General features: G+C 41.1%; 1 protein-coding gene across 1 annotated transcript in view; it reads left to right on the top strand.

Moving 5' to 3' along the window:
- LOC306641043 (uncharacterized protein) overlaps positions 1 to 18,173 on the top strand; it is a 45,223-nt gene that overhangs the window by 11,899 nt on the left and 15,151 nt on the right. The window contains exons 4-6 of the mRNA XM_079105890.1: positions 1,014 to 1,145; positions 10,754 to 11,977; positions 13,190 to 13,320. Of these exons, the coding sequence (XP_078962016.1) occupies positions 11,727 to 11,977; positions 13,190 to 13,320 (382 nt within the window). The 5' untranslated portion in view covers positions 1,014 to 1,145; positions 10,754 to 11,726. The remainder of the gene's footprint in view (positions 1 to 1,013; positions 1,146 to 10,753; positions 11,978 to 13,189; positions 13,321 to 18,173) is intronic.

Here is an 18,173-nt window from a genome sequence, read left to right as displayed (position 1 = left end):
ATGTGAGGATGGTTATGAGTATGTCAGGAAAATGCATTTCCCTCAGCCCAATCTGGTCCCCAAGGCTCTGTCACCCCCACCCCCATCACAGTCATCTCTCACAGCCCAAGTGGAGAGACAGAAGGGAGCTGTGGCACCGTCGTGAGGCCTGTCCTACCTCCCTGGGGACTGTGTGTTCAGTCACTTCGGCTGGCTCTGTGCCCACCCTCTCCTCTCTTTGCTCTTAATTCCTGATGGGCTGCCTGTCTCCATCTGGGCCCTGGGGCATCTGTCTCCTCCTCATCTGCTTCCTTCTGGTCTTTCTCTATTGTGGGGACATTTCTGTCTCAAAGGCTCTACTTGCCTATTCTCTGGGTCTATAATGCCTGACAACCATTCAGGGTGAGCTTGGTTCTGCTGTTCTTCGGGAGCCTCAAATTCAGAGCCTTGAACTCATCTTCTCTCCCTGGACCTGCAGCTCCCACATTCAGCACTGTGGTGAGTGCTCAGCCAGGAGCCTCTCCCCTTCCCCACCCTGCCAGCAGGCCCCCTGCTCAGTCGCTGCCAGCTTCCCACTGTCTCCCCATCTCCATCACCCTCACTTAGTCCTAGGTCCCCAGTTTCCTCCTGTCTCCCTCCAATCCTTCCCTTATTAGTATCCAAGATGAGCTCTCAAAAAGCCTTGTCTGATTATTTCATTCTAACCAACCAACTCATGTATCCTGAGACTTCAAAAACTTGTCTCCCCCCTTCCCTTTGCCAAATAGGCTTTTCTCAGTCTGGTTCCAGCCTAACTTTTAAAGCCTCCATATGCTGCGTCCTTAAACATGCCACCCACACACACGCATGCATACCCACACGTACACACAGACGCCCACATCTGTTCACACATGCACACAATCATCTACCAAGTGCCAGTGTTTGCACTTTGGATGCCACCCAAATGGTACCCAATACCATTTCTTGATCATACCATATACATGTTTCTGTGCTTTTCCTATTTTCCTCTCTGAGAATATTTTCCTCCTTTTCAGACCAGCAGTCTTGTCCTTTTTCTTCAAGACCTGGCTCAACAGCATCTCTCCATGAAACTGCCATTCAGACAGAGCAAGTGTCCAGATGTGTCTCACTTAATTCCTGCCGTGTGGACACAACAGCTCCTGCAGGTGAGAGCCGGGATCCCTAATCTGCATCCTATTCCTCTGTACAAGAGCCCAGTGTGTTTGGTGAATGAGTGAAGGAGTGATGTCCCAGCAATGTCCTTAGCACGGAAGGCTGGCCTGTCTCCCCCAGGAAGTCCCAGCACCCAGAGCCACCAAGCTGTGCACGGCAAGAGGTGACCATCTGTGTGTCCATCAGGCCCCAGCAGCAGTGGAGTGGTGTCCCCAGGAAAGCAGGAGTTGCTTGTCTCCTATGGTTGCTACTGAAATTCACAGTAACCAAGGAAACCTGGTACTCCTACTAACATCTGTCCCATTTGCTGTGAGAAATAGAGAAAGAGCCAAAGTTAGGGAGAGTCTCAAAATGACCCTGCCCCACACTCTGAGGCCACTCTTGTCCTTGCTCCTGGGGACCAGGCCATGGAGGGGAGGGGTAGCTCACTCCCAGCAGGTACCTGGGCACCCCCGGGGTGGAGGACAAAGAGTCAGAGCACAGGGCGTTCTTATTTCTGGCCAGGGGGTTTTATATTCTCCCTCCTCCCCTCCTGGAAGGAACATTTGCAGTTCAGGGACTTCTGCAGAAATTCAACACACAACCCTAGGAGCAATTCTGTTTCTTATAGGATTCTAGCTTGGCTTAAAGGGTTGTTTTGTTTTTGTTTTTGTTTTTTTCCCCCTCCTCCTCCAGTTTAAAGAACTAAGTATTGGGGAAATTACCTCACAGAGTCAGGCCACCAACACCAAATGAGAGCCATCTGTACAGATAAAACAGTTAGGCGCTTTTGTGCCACAGTGGGCTGAGATGTGTAGCTCATTCAGTCTCAGAGGAGGCACTTTATTCCTGAGTCTCCTTTTTTCCCCCTCTCTCTCCCTAACACAGAAGAAGCCTCAGTCAGTGCATAGGAAACAGGAAGGAACCCGTTGTTTTAAATAGCAGACAGCAGAGAATTGACCCATTATGGTCTGTTCATTCAGCAAGTGACAGCCAGAAGGCAGCCCGCTCACCCCCACATTCCCAAGACGCAGGTCAAGGGGCATGGCCAGGATTTTCTCACAGAGAGTCTGGAAGAATCCAGTTCAAGCCCTTTCAAAGGGAATTGGTGAAACCTGCGACTTTTATCCTAACAGAGGTTTTACCACACTGCTGTCTTGGAAAAAAAAAAAAAAAAAGACAAAAATAAAAGCTCCAGTAAAAACTTACAAGAATACCTGGAAGTCAGACAACATCCTGTGTTTCCCTTCCTACCCTGATTTACTCCAAGCAGAGCAAACACAACTTCAAGCCTTGCTTATCTTGGCAATGGCCTGTTTTCACTTTTCTGAGGTCTAGAACAATTGGCCCAGGGTGGCATCTGCTGGAACAGAGGCCCCCACACAAAGGCAACTGCATGCAGGGAAAAGGCAGCCCCCTCCCCAGGGCTTTAGGCCAGGAACTCAAGGGTTAATCTGTCTCGAATTCATCATTTTGACAGCCAAGCAAACAAATTAGTCCTGCCAAAGCTGTGCTGACCTCTGAATTTAATTTTTTTCAAGTGCTTTGTGTTGGTCTGATGGTCAGATTGGAACCCAGGTGTCGTGATGGAAACCCAGGGAGATGAGGGGATTAAGCTCTCATGCATTGCAGCTCACAATGCCCCCAGTGTCCTGGGCCTCCTTTGTCCAAGCAGATCCTGGGCCACCTAATTTCCAGCAAATAAGACCAGGGGCCTTGGAACTGCTCCACTCATGTCTCCTTCCAAACCTCTGTTGGTGTGGCCACACACAGGCTCAGACTCCGTGCTGTCCTCACCAGGCTGTCCCTTCCCTGTTCCAGCAACTGCCTAGCCCCAAGTGAGGGCCCTGCATATTGAACCCCTCAACCCAGGAGTGTCTTGGAGCCATTTGGGATTCTAATTTTGAACTAACACTGAGGGTGACTCCTGTCACAAAGAGGAGTGATCAGAGCGTTCTCTGTGGAGCATTCCCATGACTCCTGGTACTAGTATGACCTCCGACATTCATGGTAGCAGAGTGTGTAGCATCTTCCTGTGAAATGTTGCCCCTTCCTAGATTTCTGAATGGATGATACTGGAGATTGTGAATGAAAAGGAACTTCCAGCTTTTCATCTCCTCAAAACCATTGTGTGTGCCTACAGGTGTCAGTATAAGCCAAAGGATGGATCTTGTCCCAGGTGGAAAAATAGAGTAAACATATAATTTATCATCTGAATCTAGATACTGCTGAGAGTGAAAAGGAGAGTGGTTTTATCAATTATGCCAGAGTAACAGATATAGTTGGTGACTGTCCCAGGCAATGAGACATATGATCATTCTATGAACTGTGAGCTCTAAATCGGTACAGGTTCCCATGTTAGGCATTTATTTGGCTTATTTATACCACAATATTCAGTGACCCCAGGTCCCACAGGGTACAGGGGTTTCGAGAAGGATAATCAAGGTGGCTATCAGCAACCATAACTGTCTAAAGGCCACTACAGTGGGAATGAAGTGGGGAGAGAGAGAATCAGCTCATCATAGAAGAAGCTGGCTCTGCTACAATGGGGAAATCCAGGGTTCCTTTCTTGTCTGAATGCTAGGTGCTCTCAGCAAAGAAGCTGAGTTTACTGACTTCTCCAGTTGAAAAGAACACTACAGGCCTGAATCCTGGGGTTGCAGGTCACTCTCCTTCCACCAGCCTCTGAGCCTAGCAGAGGACAGGCCTCAGACCTGTAACACTGACTCCCCCTGGCTTCCTGTTAAAAGGCACAGGCAGGAAGCTTCCTCCTTCATCCCTTCTTATGGACAGTGACACATCCACTTCCCCAGATGTTCCCTCACCCTGAGCAAACACACAGGGTCAGAAGCTGTCTCCCCTAGGCCCTACTCATTTAACCCAGCCAGCTGACAGTTCTGTTAAAAAAAAAAAAAAAAAAAAAAAACTGCCTCTATTTCCAGTGGCAAAATAATCTGAAGTAATCTATTTTAATTTTTTTCTCCTCAGAGCCTAAAACACAAAAAGTTCTTAACAGTTTTAAGAAAAATATTGTTTAGTGGAAATTTCTTATTTCAGTTAAAAATTAGAAATGTTTTGATTCATTAAAAAGAAAGATTACTGGGCTGGGGAGATAGCTCAGTTGGTAGAGTGCTTGCCTTGCAAGCACAAAGCCCTGGGTTCAATCCCCAGCACGGCAAAGAAAAAAAAAAAAAAAAAAAGAAAGAAAGATTATCCCTTTCTAGGGTAGAAATTATCAACTAGTCTATAAAATAATATTCTATAATACACCTTATCCTTAAACTCTAAGCAAAAATTATATTGAAATTAACTGAAATAATCTAAAGTGGATAGAAAGAAAACTATTCTTTCAGAAACATGGTACTCTGGCTTCTCCAGAAACTTCTTTATATATCACATTTATCACAACATATCACTTGAAAGAGAAAAACATCCTCTGGGCAATCATAAAAACAAGCATTTATTTTGTATTTTTATACAAATTTGGTTGAGTAATAGATTAGAACTTAAAATCCAGTTATTCTTTGGAGGTAATTCTCCAAAAGGAATTCTCTTATTTTTACTCTTTCATTGTCCCTGGGTAAATTTATTGTTAATGGATTCACTTCTTATTATACCATGATCTCCCTAAAGGCAAAAACTTTTTCTTTGTTCATATTTTTGCTTCCAGAAAGATACCCAGTAACTATATGATAAATATATAAATAAAAGCCATACTAAGCCTTAAATTATGATAATAAATATAAATGGCTTAAATTTTTCCAAAGCCTCAGATTGAACTGAGAAGCAAAATTTAATAATTTTCTGTTTACAAGAGTTATATCTGAAACAAAATGATTCAAAGTTGTAGTAATCAAAAATAAGAGATAAGAGCAAAGAGAATTAGCACTATTAATACAGCAAAAGTAGAATACAGAACAAATCATTAAATAAAAATAATGACACTTTTATATTGTCAAATATAAAATAAACTGAATTTGCCAGAGAATTATTAATTTTTATGGGTTTTATTCATTTATTTAGGGGAATACCAAAAGACAATTTTTAGATTTATTTATCCAATCCATTGCATCTTGGAACAATAAACTGAAATGTTTGTTTTCAAATATAGTAGCAAACTGCATAAGGTAAAAGCAAAACAAAACAAATAACTAGAACACTGACAGAATCAAAACTGCCTCGGGACATTTTCATGGATCCATCATGTACCATAAACAGACAAAGTAAATTAAAAGACAGAAGAATTGGATGATACTACCATCACTACTACTATTAACAACAACAACAATAATAAATTATATTATTTTGAGTTCTGCTTCTGATTAGGATATGAAAAGTTTACAAGAAGTCCTTACTCTCATCCTAACAACCCAACAACCTGGATAAGCTAGTATAAAATTCAAAGTTTTTCTGAAACCATGAGAGAGCGAAGAATGCAAAGTAACCTAAATGAATTCCACTCTCAAAAGTGATAAGCAATTTGTAGGAAATAAAACACCTACAGCTCTTCACACCCTTAGTCTCTGGTAAAGTGTCAGAAAGAGGAAGAACCTTCCATAGTTGAGGATATGGACAAACTAGCTGAACTTCTGAAAATTTTTTAACAATTATGCATGGACCCGCATGAAAAATCAGAATTTTAAGGAGTCCCAGGTATAGATTCAGGTCTTGCTATCTACTACTGCCTTCCCTAAGATTTCACTGAGTTTTCAGGAATGGTGTGCCAAAGGTTGGGGACAAGGCAGGAGGACGGGGAGAGACAGCTCCTGAGGTATGGGGGTCCATCGAGGTGTCAACCCATGAAGCACAGTAGGAAAGCAGAGAAAAATCAACATGAGACACTCTTAACTTTCAGCTAACAAGAGCTTAAAGACAGGAAGAAACTCAAACTGCTCCAGAAATTTTAGGCAGATAGAGATTTTCCTAGTAAAAAAAAAAAAAAAAAAAAAAAAAAAAAAACTTGGTCAACACAGAAAGACAAAACAAAAAAAGACTCCCTACAACTCAAAATACTGATAGGCTACAAAGCTAAAAGAGAGAGAAAGACAAAAATCCCTATGGCTCAGAAAGTTGGCAGCTGTGCTGTAAAGAACAAAGAATTCTCCAGAATCTTATCAATACTCAGACTTCCAAGGTCCAGAGAAGGCAAAGTTCTGATTGTTCTCTCAAAACATTTTATAAATCAATAAAATCAAAATAAAGCTGCAATAAAATTAAGACCCAACCACAAAAATTTTAACTCCATACTGAAAGTAATTGTTACTTACTTCACTCTTTACTGTTCTTGTTATGCAAAATGGCTGGAATCAATAAAAAATTACAAGGTATGTGAGGAATCATGAAAATGTGATTAAGAGTAGAAACAGGCAGTAGAACCAGACCGATTGTCTCTGATCCAGATTTTGGAATTGTCAGGCAAGTAAAATAATGATGATAAAAATGCTAAAACAATCTAGACAGAAAAAGGAAAACACACATGAAGAGACAGGGAATTTCTAGAGACATGGAAACAAGTCAAACACCTGCTAGAAATTTTTTAAATGTAATATTAGAAATAAAGGATTTCACCGATGGGCTTAATGGCAGACTGGAGTTAGCAAAGGGAAGATTAGCAAACTCATAAACAGGTTAACAGAAAATGTTCAAACCAAAACAAAGAGATAAAACCAGTGAAAGGAACACAGAGAAGAATCTGAGATTTGTGACAATATCAAAGTTTAATGTGTATGTAACTGAAGTTCCAGAAGAGGATAGAATGAAGTGGGAAGCAAGAGTTTTGAAGAGCTGATGGGAATTCACAACTAGGGGAGTGGGGATAGGGAAGAAGAGAGTTACTTCATATTAGGTAGAGGGGAGTGAAAGGAGGTGAAGGGGTATGGGGGAAGGAATGATAGTAGAGTGAAAGAGACATTGTTACCTCATGTACATGTATGACCGATGTGATCCTGCAATATGCATAATTAGGAAAATGACAGAGTATACTCTATTTATGTATGAGCTATCAAAATGTATAAATGCATTCTACTGTCATGTACAACTAATTAGAACAAATAAAATAAAATGATTTTTTAAAAAAAAATTGAAGAGGTAATCACTAATAACTTTCTAAATCAACCTAGGGAACTCAGAAAATCCCAAGCAAGATTAATTAAAAGAAAGCCACACCCTTGGCATATCATGGTAAACTAATGAAAATCAAATATAAAGAGCAAATCTTAAGAGCAACCAGAGAAAATGTACCTATTGCACAATGGAGAAACAACAGAGGCAAAGGACAATGGAATACTATCTTTTCTAAAGTACTGAAGGCAAAAAGTACATGTTGGGTTTGGGGTGTAACTCAGAGGCAGAGCTTCCCTCTGCTTCCTTCGCCTGTCATGCATGAGGCCCTGGGTTCCGTCCTTAGTCAGCGCCACCAAAAACAAACCAACAAACAAAAAAGGTGGTTAACCTAATACCGCATCTCCAGCCCAAAGTAGCTTTAAAACTGAAGTCAAAATAAAGATGCTTCAGACACTTTAAAAACTTAATTTATCTCTAGCATACTTGAATTATGAGATGCTAAAAGAAGATTTTCAGACTGAGTTACATCTTTCTGAAGGGAAATAAAACACCAGATAAAATATGTAGACAGAGCAGCAGGAAGGAAGGAAAGGCAACAGAAAAATAAATATAAGGGTTAATATGGAAGACCTTATTTTTATAGGAATGTATATATATTTCCGTGTGTAATTTTTAAAAAGATTATTGACAATTTAAGGTAATATTTTTAAAATATTTTAAAATCATTATTATTTAAACAACCATAAAAAAAGGCGCCAAATGTTAGTTTTATAGCATGAGACAACAAAAGGGAGGGAGTAAATGAAACTCTTACACAGATCCTAAAGTCATGTCATCCTATTAGGAGATAGACCATGAGCAGTCACTAAAAAAATGACACAAAGTATAGCTAAGATCAGTATAGGAAATCAAATAAGATACTAAAAAATACACAGCTCAGCACTTCCACCCTACCCCCAAAAGAAAAACAGGGAAGAAGAAACAAAGCAAAGAACCAATGAGATAAATAATAACCATCTCAACTGGGAAACATATATCCAATCATACTGCGTAATAGTTACATTGACTGTAAATAAGCTAAACATTACAAGTGAATCTTCCAGTTTGACACATTGGATAAAAATACAAGATGAAAGGTACACTGCTAAGTGCAAATATACAGGTTGAAAGTAAAAGGGCAAAAAAACAAGAAAGTTAATTTCCATGTTGCTATCAGACAAAGTAGTCTTGAAGACAAAAAGTATTCCTAGAGATAAATTGGATCATTTCATTTCATGATGTGAAAGTATTCATTCATCAAAAGGATATGGGTATGGAATTTATAATAGGTCTTTGAAATACATTTTAAAAATTAAAAGAACTAAAGGGAGACTTAGACAAAGCCACAAGCATAGAGAATGATTTTTTTAACACCCTTCTTTCAATAATTGATAGGAAGAAAAAAACACTAGAAAAGAGAGAAGGTTTGAACAACATAATTGACTAACTTTACCTACTTGACATTTATAGAACACAATCCCAACATGGGGTGTACATTCCATGAAGCATCCACCAAGATTGACCATATGCTAGGCAGTGAAATGAAGTCTTCATGAATATTAAAAGATAGAAATAACTAAAATTGATCAAGTGCTAGTTAACAAATTTCCCGCTAAAGTTTTGATCAGAAATGCTTCACTTCATATTATCTGATATCAATGTGATAAAAACCAGATGTCAGTACTTCAGACAAAACAATGATTTTTCACATTCTGATACTTTAGATATTAAAAAATACTCTTCCAAGTAGCAATGATGCAAGAAAAAAGTTAAAAGTATAAATGCAGATTATTTTAAACAAACAAAAAAACACAAATGTATCACTATTGAAACCTTAACAACAACAATAAAAAAGTAAATTAAAAAAAAAACTATAGCCTCAAACTATTTTTATTATTTAAAAAAGAGAGCTAGGCACCATGGCACATGCCTGTAATCCCAGTAGCTCAGGAGGCTGAGGTAGGAGGATTGCAAGTTTGAGGCTAGCCTCAGGAATTTAGTGAGGTCCTAGGCAATGTAGCAAGATCCTGTCTCAAAATAAAAGATAGTAAGGACTGGGGATGTAGCTCAGTAGTAGAGCACTCTTGGGTTCAACACACAGTCCTAGAGTAAAAGTCTTATTTTTTTAGGGGGCAGTGGAAGGAGAGGAATAGAGAACATAAACTGAAAAGAGAGCAGAAAAAAGTAAACTAGTGGGAAAAAATGAATGACTAATTTTTTAAATTTCATTAAAATGAATGAATAAATTTTTAATTTAACCAGTTTCTATGACAAGAAACAAAATTAATAACCATTTGTCAAAAATAATAAAGGAAACCAAATTTAACGCCAAAAGTACGTCAGAAAGGAGGAAGTAATAAACACCAGAGGTATACAGAAAAAGAAGATTATACTATACACAATTTTTTGGTAATAAATTTGGAACTCCCCATGAAAAAATGCTTTCCTTGGTCAACAACCAGAATCAATGCAACAAGATAGGGGAAGCTTGAAAAAAGCAAGACCTGAGAACACTACGCAGGAGCCACCTTCAAAATAGCCTCAGCACTCTGATGAACTGGCTGGTGGATTTCTGTAAACTGTCAAAGTGGGATGAACTATATTGACCTATGTCACATACACTTCTTCAGGGGGAAAAAAAAAAAACAACAAAACAGGAGGAAAGTTAATTAATTTATTTTATGATTCTTAGAACCCTGGCACCAAAATTTAACAGTAATGGAAAATAGGAAAAAGGGAGAAGGAGGGGCAGAGGACCTCCTGTGCGAGGCTCTCAGGGAGAGCCAGGTGAACCATGTAGATTCCTATAATAATGGTGCTGGGCAGAAAGAGAGGAAATAGGTAAAACCAACAGGGCAGACTCAGGCAGATGTGAGCTACTTTCATTTTCAAGCTATTATAATTAAAAAGAAAAAGAACGCCCAAACAAATTTTCAAATATAACTTTAACAAATAAACACTTTAAACATTTACAAAAATAAAAATAAATACTACTGTATGCAGAGCATGCCCTGGAGATAATGTCAGATATGAAGCTTAAATGAATGAGATCCTCTTGCAAAACCGTGCACACTTTGAGACAGATGGACTAAAGCTGAGTGAGGATAGAGTGTGGGAGAAAAAGGCAGGAAAGAAACTTTAAACATTTCTGGACAGAATTCTCTTCTAGTTCTGCACCTGAGTGTGAGTGTACCATGAAGGGTATAACTAACTTACCAACAAGCATTATCATTTAGGATGAAATTTTATCAGAACAAAACAGTATTTATATGCTCAACCTTATTGTATGCCACTGTCTCAAAAGTTGTAATGTGATCTGCAGAAAAAGGTGTTGCAACCTTCCCTTCCACCCCTTCGCTTCTTCTTTCTAATACTCTATGAGATTCAGAGACAGGTCTAGATGGGGTAAGTACAGCTTGGTGTTAAGCCCAGACCTCCTGCTGCCTCCTTCTCTCAGGCTCTGTCATTCAGTTCTTGTGCTGTCAACTCAATTGCCATTTGCTCTCATTTTTACCCTCAGGTACTTCTTTGATCCTTTTGGCAAACTGACCCCCTTACAGCGGGATGAAGCCTTGTGACTAGGTTTTAGGTTTTGCCCAACTGGATGTTAATTGTGGAATGCACAGTTTCTAGAAATCATTAAAGAAGGAGGTAAGCTCTTTCTTCCCTTTTTCTCCTTCCTTCTGGCTGGAATATAGTCATGATTGCTGAAGCTGAAGCCATATTGGAACATACTGGAACATCATATTGGAACATGATGTATATTTGAGAAATGGAACCCAAAAACAGTGGAGCAAGAAAATTTAAGGAGTTCAGGGAACTGGATAAACATGAGATAAGCACAGTTCCCCAAAAGATTACATAGATCCAAAGTCACCAAAGAGGAGAAGAGGTCGGAAGTTGTATTGTCAGTGCTGGCATCCTCAGTGCAAGGTTCTGCCCCTGCCCTCAGGGAAAGCTTGGTAGCCCAGAGGTGCAGGGGTTCCTCTTTGCTAAGATTCCTCTCAGTGGAGACTAGGACGAGACTGACCCCTCCACAGTAGCAATATGATGTGGTTATGCTCTGCTTTGTGTCTTTTTGCTTCACATTAGCTGAAGCACCTACTCACTCTCAACTAGGCTGAAAGACACCAGAGAAATTACAGTGTTAAGCCAGGTAGAATTAACACTGCTTCTTGTATTTATCCTAGATTAGCTTAACAACTGTCTTCGTAGGTCTTATTCAAAGCATCTCACAATTGCTAGCAAATAATTTCTTTGGCTCTACATTGCAAGAGAATCAAATACAACAAACCTCAGGAGCCCATATGGGAATGGTCAATGTAAGCCAGATATGCCCTAAAATTCCTTTTAGACAAGAAACCCTGTTCTTGGGAAATATAGTGGTGTGGGGATCCCTATCTGATACCCTCAGGAGCACATCATCCCAAACTTGACCTTTAAGTCCTGGCCTCTGCACTCTCTCAGGTGGTCCCTCTAGGTAGAACCACTTAATGTTCTTTCCAGAACTAGGAAAAGGGAATGAGAACGGTATCCCTTCTCTCCAGGCTGTAGCTGGCTTGTCTAGGAAGGATCCTGAGGGGTTGCAGCACAGAACTCCTACAACCCCTGCTGGGCTCCTAGTGGAGGAGAAAAAGAATCCAGAGCAGATGAAAGAGGATGAGGAGGAGCTGGGCCAATCTAACAATACACTCTCCTCAATCTCCTCTCAGAATCCCCCGATCCTATATTTCCTACTCAAAAAGTGAGTAGCATTAATGTAGTTATAACTTCCATGTCCCCTAAACATTCTGACCACTTAAAATTTAGATAAGGTTGGCTCAGACTTCTTTTCCATGCCCCATGGGTGTCCAAGCATTCCTCTAGGTCTTATATATGTTCCTTTGGAAACACGTTGTCATGGTTGCCTCTGCCTCTGCTCCTGGTATCTTGGATTCATATTATGCTGACCCAAGATATGAAAGTCACACCATCCTTGATTTGCCCATGCCCAGAATGATATGATAAATGCTTACCTAGCACAGCAAAGGTTCTAAAATCAAAATAGATGCCAGGTGTTAATGGAGTGAGCCCATCACAGTGTACCTGAAGGAGTGAGCTCTGCACACAAACCCACACGCACAGTGTTGGAGCTTTTCAAAGTGTTCAAGGATGAGGGGAGAGGCCATTTGTGTACCATACGTATTATAATAAATTATTAGACTTTTCTGCAAAGGTCATTTTGGCTATGCCCCTACCAGGGGCTCCTCCTCACTTGCTCTTCACTCAGACACCATATATTGTCTAGCCAACAGCCATCTCCCATTTGTCCCTCTCTTGTGAAACCTCATCTTTATCCAAGCATGGGGGTCCTTGCCCCACAGAGAAGCCCTCCCTCAGATTCCAGAAAATGAACCATGAGGGGCCTAAGTGACCATGGCAATCTCATTGCCCTTTGCCAGGGGTGAGAGAAGGTCTAGGCACATGAAATCAGAGATACCAGTTCTAGCCAGTGATCTAAAAACAAGTCTCCTAGAAACTTCTGGAAACTGTTTTCCTTCTTGGTAAAAATAAAAGGAGACCATGGGAAAGCCTCCAGGCCTGCCTTTGGATGCAGTTGCAAGAGGACCTTTCTTGAGGGTCAACGAGCTGAAGCCAGCAGAGTCATAGGAAGAGCCTGTGTCCCTGCAACTCTGGAACCACTAACTTTAAACTCTCTTTAGTTGAGACAATTTAACTTCCCCTTGGTTCAACCTGATTCTGCTTCTTGTAATGACAAGCGTAGCTGCACTTGCGGTTTTCCTTGCTAAAAAATCCCTGCCCCTCCTTGAGCACACAGCCCGTGTTAATCATTTAATCAAGCAGCACAAGGGTTGATTTACCTGAAACTTCCCTCATCTTGCTCCTCCCCCTTCAAGACTGATGCAAATCAACAGATTACCAGTTACCAGATTTCATCAATCATTTCCTCCTACAGATGGAAGGAGCTGAAAACCTGTGTGAAGATGGTCTCTGGGGACACAAGTCCACCATCTCTTTGGTCTTGCCGAGTAAATCTTTTTCCTAGCCTGACAACTTGTCCTCGATTCACTGGGCCCTTTGAGAGTGGTGAGTGGACAGACCTGGTTTCTGTAGCAAATGTCTGATAACACACAGCCTCTTGCCCGCCATCTCACCCAGTCCTCTCTCCTCTCTCTGTTTTTCTCAAGTTGAGATAAAATTTTTTTCTCATTTTCTCATGCAGCGAGGTTTAAAGAGCTTGTTTTATTGCTTGGTGCCCTGCCAAAACCATGCCTTTCATAGTCTCATTCTGTATCCCAAAGAGTTTATTCAAGATATTTTCCCAAGGAAAAAAAAAAAAATCCCTAAGTAGAATTTTAGTGTTAGCCCTGAAAGGTTTTTTTTTTTTTTTTTTTTTTTTAATTTTTTTTTTTTTTTTTGTCTAAAAATAAAATTCAGTAAAAATCCCATTCATGGATCTCCAAGAGATAATAGCCTTTACAAATCATGGGATTCCCTGGTTGTTCTTTGTTGATGTCACTGTAGGATTCACATCTTAATTCCTGAAGAATCCTAGAGAAGCATCCCTAACAATTTAGTCTCCTACCCTGGGAAAAGCCCTTTCCACACTTTGGTTCCTGGAAAAGCTGGACTTTGGCATGGAGGCCTGTCCTGCTCTGATCCCAACCTCTCTTTCCAGCCTTTTCTCTCAGGACTCACATAGACATATCCATGCTCCAGGCAAATGAAGTGTATCTCTCTCTGCTGACACAACCCCATGTCTTTCTCCCACAATAATGTTGTCTTTTATTTCTCTCCTTTCCCCCAATTACTTAACATTGGACATTGGCATTTCCTTGCTCGTCTCCATTCCAAGAACCTGTCAGACATGCAACGAACACTCACAGCCCCCATTATGTTCCAGGCACTGGAGTAGGCTGGGGAATCCAGAGAGACTCAGGGTTTAAGCTCATAATTTCTGGTAGGGAAAATAAACATGAAACAAATGATTACATAAATAAATAAGTACACTGTTTTAAAACAGCGAATTTCAACTTTCATCAGAGATGGAGTGGGGAAATGGCCCTCCTCCCAACCTCCTCCCAGGGACAGCCCTGGGTGGGGGTACAGTGTGAGACAGAAAAGAACACACACTTACAGCAGGGCAGACCTGGCCTCCAACTGCGCTCTAGCTCTTTCATTTGTGAAGCCAGGAACAAGTTACTTATTCTGCCAAAGCCTGTTTCTTCATCTTTAAGTTGGGGATAATAATGCCTACTTTGCAGGATTGCTGAGAAGACCAGAGGATCTCAGATACTTTGTCTAGAAACCTTGCCATCACAACTACTGTAACAGATGGTTGCAAGTAGCGTCCCTGCCCTTTGCTTTGGACCTAGTAGGAGAAGCTTTGGTGGAGTCATTCAGAAAGCTTGATCTACGTCCCTGATGGGGGTGGGGGTGGGCAAGACTAGTATCCAACTGATGCCTGAGAAAGCCAAGCATCCTGTGTGACTAAGTTGAAGCGCACCCTGAAATTAGAGCTTATCATGCTCTTGAAATGTTTCCTAGAAGTTCCCACCCAGAGCAGGAAGGAGAAGATTCTGTCATTGGTTCCCATGGCCTGCAGACCAGAGTAGACTTGCAGGCATTAATACACCCACACCTTCAGGCTGCACAACTGGGAGCAGTTTCCCGTGGCTGGCTCAGGCCAGGCATGCAGAAAAGCCCAACGGCAGAAATCCAGGGCCCAAAGGGAGCCTAGAGGTCGAGGGGAGATTCAATCGGTTGCACCTGCACATAGCTGATCCAAGTGGTGGGTGGAAAAAGAGGCAGGTCAAGAGCACTGAAGAGGTGCCAGGAGATGCGTTGCTGAGGCCCATCGATGTTTCTGTCCCAGGAATTATCCTGCAGAGCATCCATGGAGGGAAATATCCCAATATGGACTAGCATGTGTATTTAACTTTATCTAAGGAAGAGACAGGGAGAAAAGGAAAGAGGGAGAGACAGAGGGAGGAAAACGGGAAGGAGAGAGCAAAGAAAAAATTGTTTACTTCATTAGCCTTTCCTATCCAAGTACATTTTCTCCACCGCCCCAGAAAAGGAAGCCATCGCTGAAGTGCAAAGAGAAACACAAATCCTTAGAATTTGGACTTCCAGCGAAATCCAAATGGATTCATTGATTTAAGGGACCTAGTTAAGAGATACTTTTCAAAATTAATTTTAACACCACTCAATTTTTGCTTGCACTTTGGTTTTAAAGCCTAACTTCAGCATAGGATGCAACACCAATGTACAGAAATTTATGCATCAAGATATTAATTAAATAAATGTACAAAACAGCAAAAAAAAAATTTAGAAAAGTATCTAACCTAATTGTCCCCCAAAGAATGTATTGATGAAGTAAATGGTGGTACATTCTTACTGTGGATTATTACACAGCCCTTAAAAATGAAGCTTACCAAAAAACCGAGTTACAAAGAGTTGAGTAATGATGAGGAAAAAAAATACAAAAATTACATATACAGTGTAATCTAAATCATGAAAAAATGTATACAAGAAATAATGGAGCAAAGTATACCATTGTCAAAATCTACCTGACTATGGGAATTTTGTTTCTTGTGCTCTATTTTCAGTTATCTAAGATGAGTAAATATTACTTCTATTATCTGGGAAAGAAATGCAGTGTGTGCCTTGGGGCTGATGTGGGGGCCGGTGGGGAGCTTTCTTTATGTTCCAGACTTGAAGATGATGCAGATTCTACACTGCAGGAGCCCTCCTATGTGTCTCTGCTTTGGCCTAAAGTCTCCACTGCACATCTGTGATTGCCTGCATGGACTTCCTTGATGGTTATTCCTTGAGGCCTTTGGTTATCTACCATGTTCTCTCTTCAATAACCCAACGTGATGGCCAGAGGGAAGCCAGGATGTACAGGCCATGGGATTCCTGTGTCCTTTCCAAACATGGCCTACTAGGATAGTGCCACACCACTCGGGATAAAGTGCTTGCCAGTCTTGTTGTTTTCTCTGTGTTAAATTAAGACCAGTATCACCAGGGCACATGCCTATAATCCCAGCAATTTAGAAGGCTGAGGCAGGAGGATCACAAGTTTGAGGTCAATCTCACAAACTTAGGGAGGCCCTAAGCATTTTGGTGAGAGCTTGTTTCAAAATAAAAAATAAATAAATAAAAAAGAGTCAGGGACATAGCTCAGTGGTAAAACCCTTCTGAGTTCAATCCCCAGTAAATAATAATAATAATAAAAGTGTTTCACCCAACGTTTGTTTCACAACCTGGGTGAAATTCAGATCAGTCCCTCTCTTGATAAATTAGGCAGTGTAGAAAAGTATGACTATAGAGAAGAGACCTGGAGGGTGTTGGGCATTTCACTGGGTCAAGTTCTTGAGGGAGCAACATGAGATTAGGGAGGAGGTTGTATGGAATCAGATGGGCACTCACTAGTTTCACAACTGTGAGAGATAGAACAATGGCAACCCCCACCCCAAAATGTTCATATTCTGATTCCCAGACCTGTAAATATGTTACCTTACATGGCAATAGACTTTGCAAGCATGACAAAATTAAGGATCTTGAGCTAGGCAGACTCTCCTGGATTACTTGAGTGGGCCCAATGTCATCACCTTCTAAAAGGGAGGCAGGAGGGTGAGAGTCAGAGGAAAAGCTGCAGCGATAGAAAGGGAGAAAGAAGTTGCTTTGAAGATGGAGGAAGGGGCCCTAGCTAAGGATGTGCCAGGAAACAGATTCCCTCCAAATCCTGTGGAAGGAACACAGCCCCTGTCAACACCTTGATTTTAGGACTTCTGACCTCCAGAACTGTAAGATAAGAAATCTAAAGCCACTATGTTTGTGGTACTTTGTTATAGCAGCAACAGGAAACTAATACAACAACCAGGGACAGGTGTGTGCCCTCATCTGTAAAGGAAGGATGATCCTCTGTATCTCGTAGCTTTGTTGTGAGCATCAAGCCCAATACCGTCCATGCTACGCTTGCTAATATGTATAATGAGTACTCAATAAGCCATAACTATTCTTTCTCACTGCTTAGCATAACATTTTATACTTGCATAGCACTTTAGAGGGTATTTAAGAAACACATAAAATGGAATTAAACTAACCAGGGAGGAAGGGAAGGTGGCTTTTACAAAATGTCACCATCTTACATATGACACCATGGAGGCTCAAGGAAGTTAAGCAAATTGCCCAGGGTCATACAATGCTCTGTTGGCAAATGGAATCAAATTGTTTCACTCTTGACTTTTATTTGGGTGAATGATTTACAATACTTGTGATTCTCAGTTAGGGATTCTATTAAATATGTGAAGGGCTGGTTTTTCCCTGGAGACCAGAGCTGATGATACTGCAGCCTCCCTTGTTCCAGGAGAAAGCCCCTCTTGTTGTTAGTGGTGAATATGGAAGGCACCCTGAGGTAGAGTCACCTGTCACTATGACATCCCAGAAACCAGCAAGATCAGTAAACAGCAGGGGTGAGCTGGTCCCCAGACTTATAAGGTGAAATTCACTCACACTCACCACATAAGTACCTGGTTAGTTAAGCAGCAAGGATAAGAAAGACAGCTTCTGCAGCATCACAGCTGCTACAATCATCTTATGTATTACCTTGTGCTCTAGAGCCTTCCATGGCTCCTCATGGACAAGAGAGTCAACTGCAAATTGCTTCATGTGAGTATTAGGATTCTCTAGAAGAACAGAATTAATGGGAAGTATGATTATAAAAAGGGGATTTATTAGATTGACTTACACAGCTAGAAACAGGATAGTCCACATGGCCATCTGCAGGCTGGGGAGCTAGAAGAACCAGCAGCTGCACAGTCCAAGATGCAAAAGCCCCAGAAAAAGAGGGATCAACAGTACAACCCTAGTCTGAGACCCAGGCTTCTGGAAACTACCTGGAGAATCACTGGCAGAGTCTGCTTTGGAAGAAT

The sequence above is a fragment of the Sciurus vulgaris genome, assembly GCF_902686455.1.
Source record: "Sciurus vulgaris genome assembly, chromosome: 12".
Classification (NCBI taxonomy): Eukaryota; Metazoa; Chordata; class Mammalia; order Rodentia; family Sciuridae; genus Sciurus; species Sciurus vulgaris.
The sequence above is the reverse complement of the archived record's forward strand: the minus strand, read 5'-3'. Positions and strand labels throughout refer to the sequence as shown.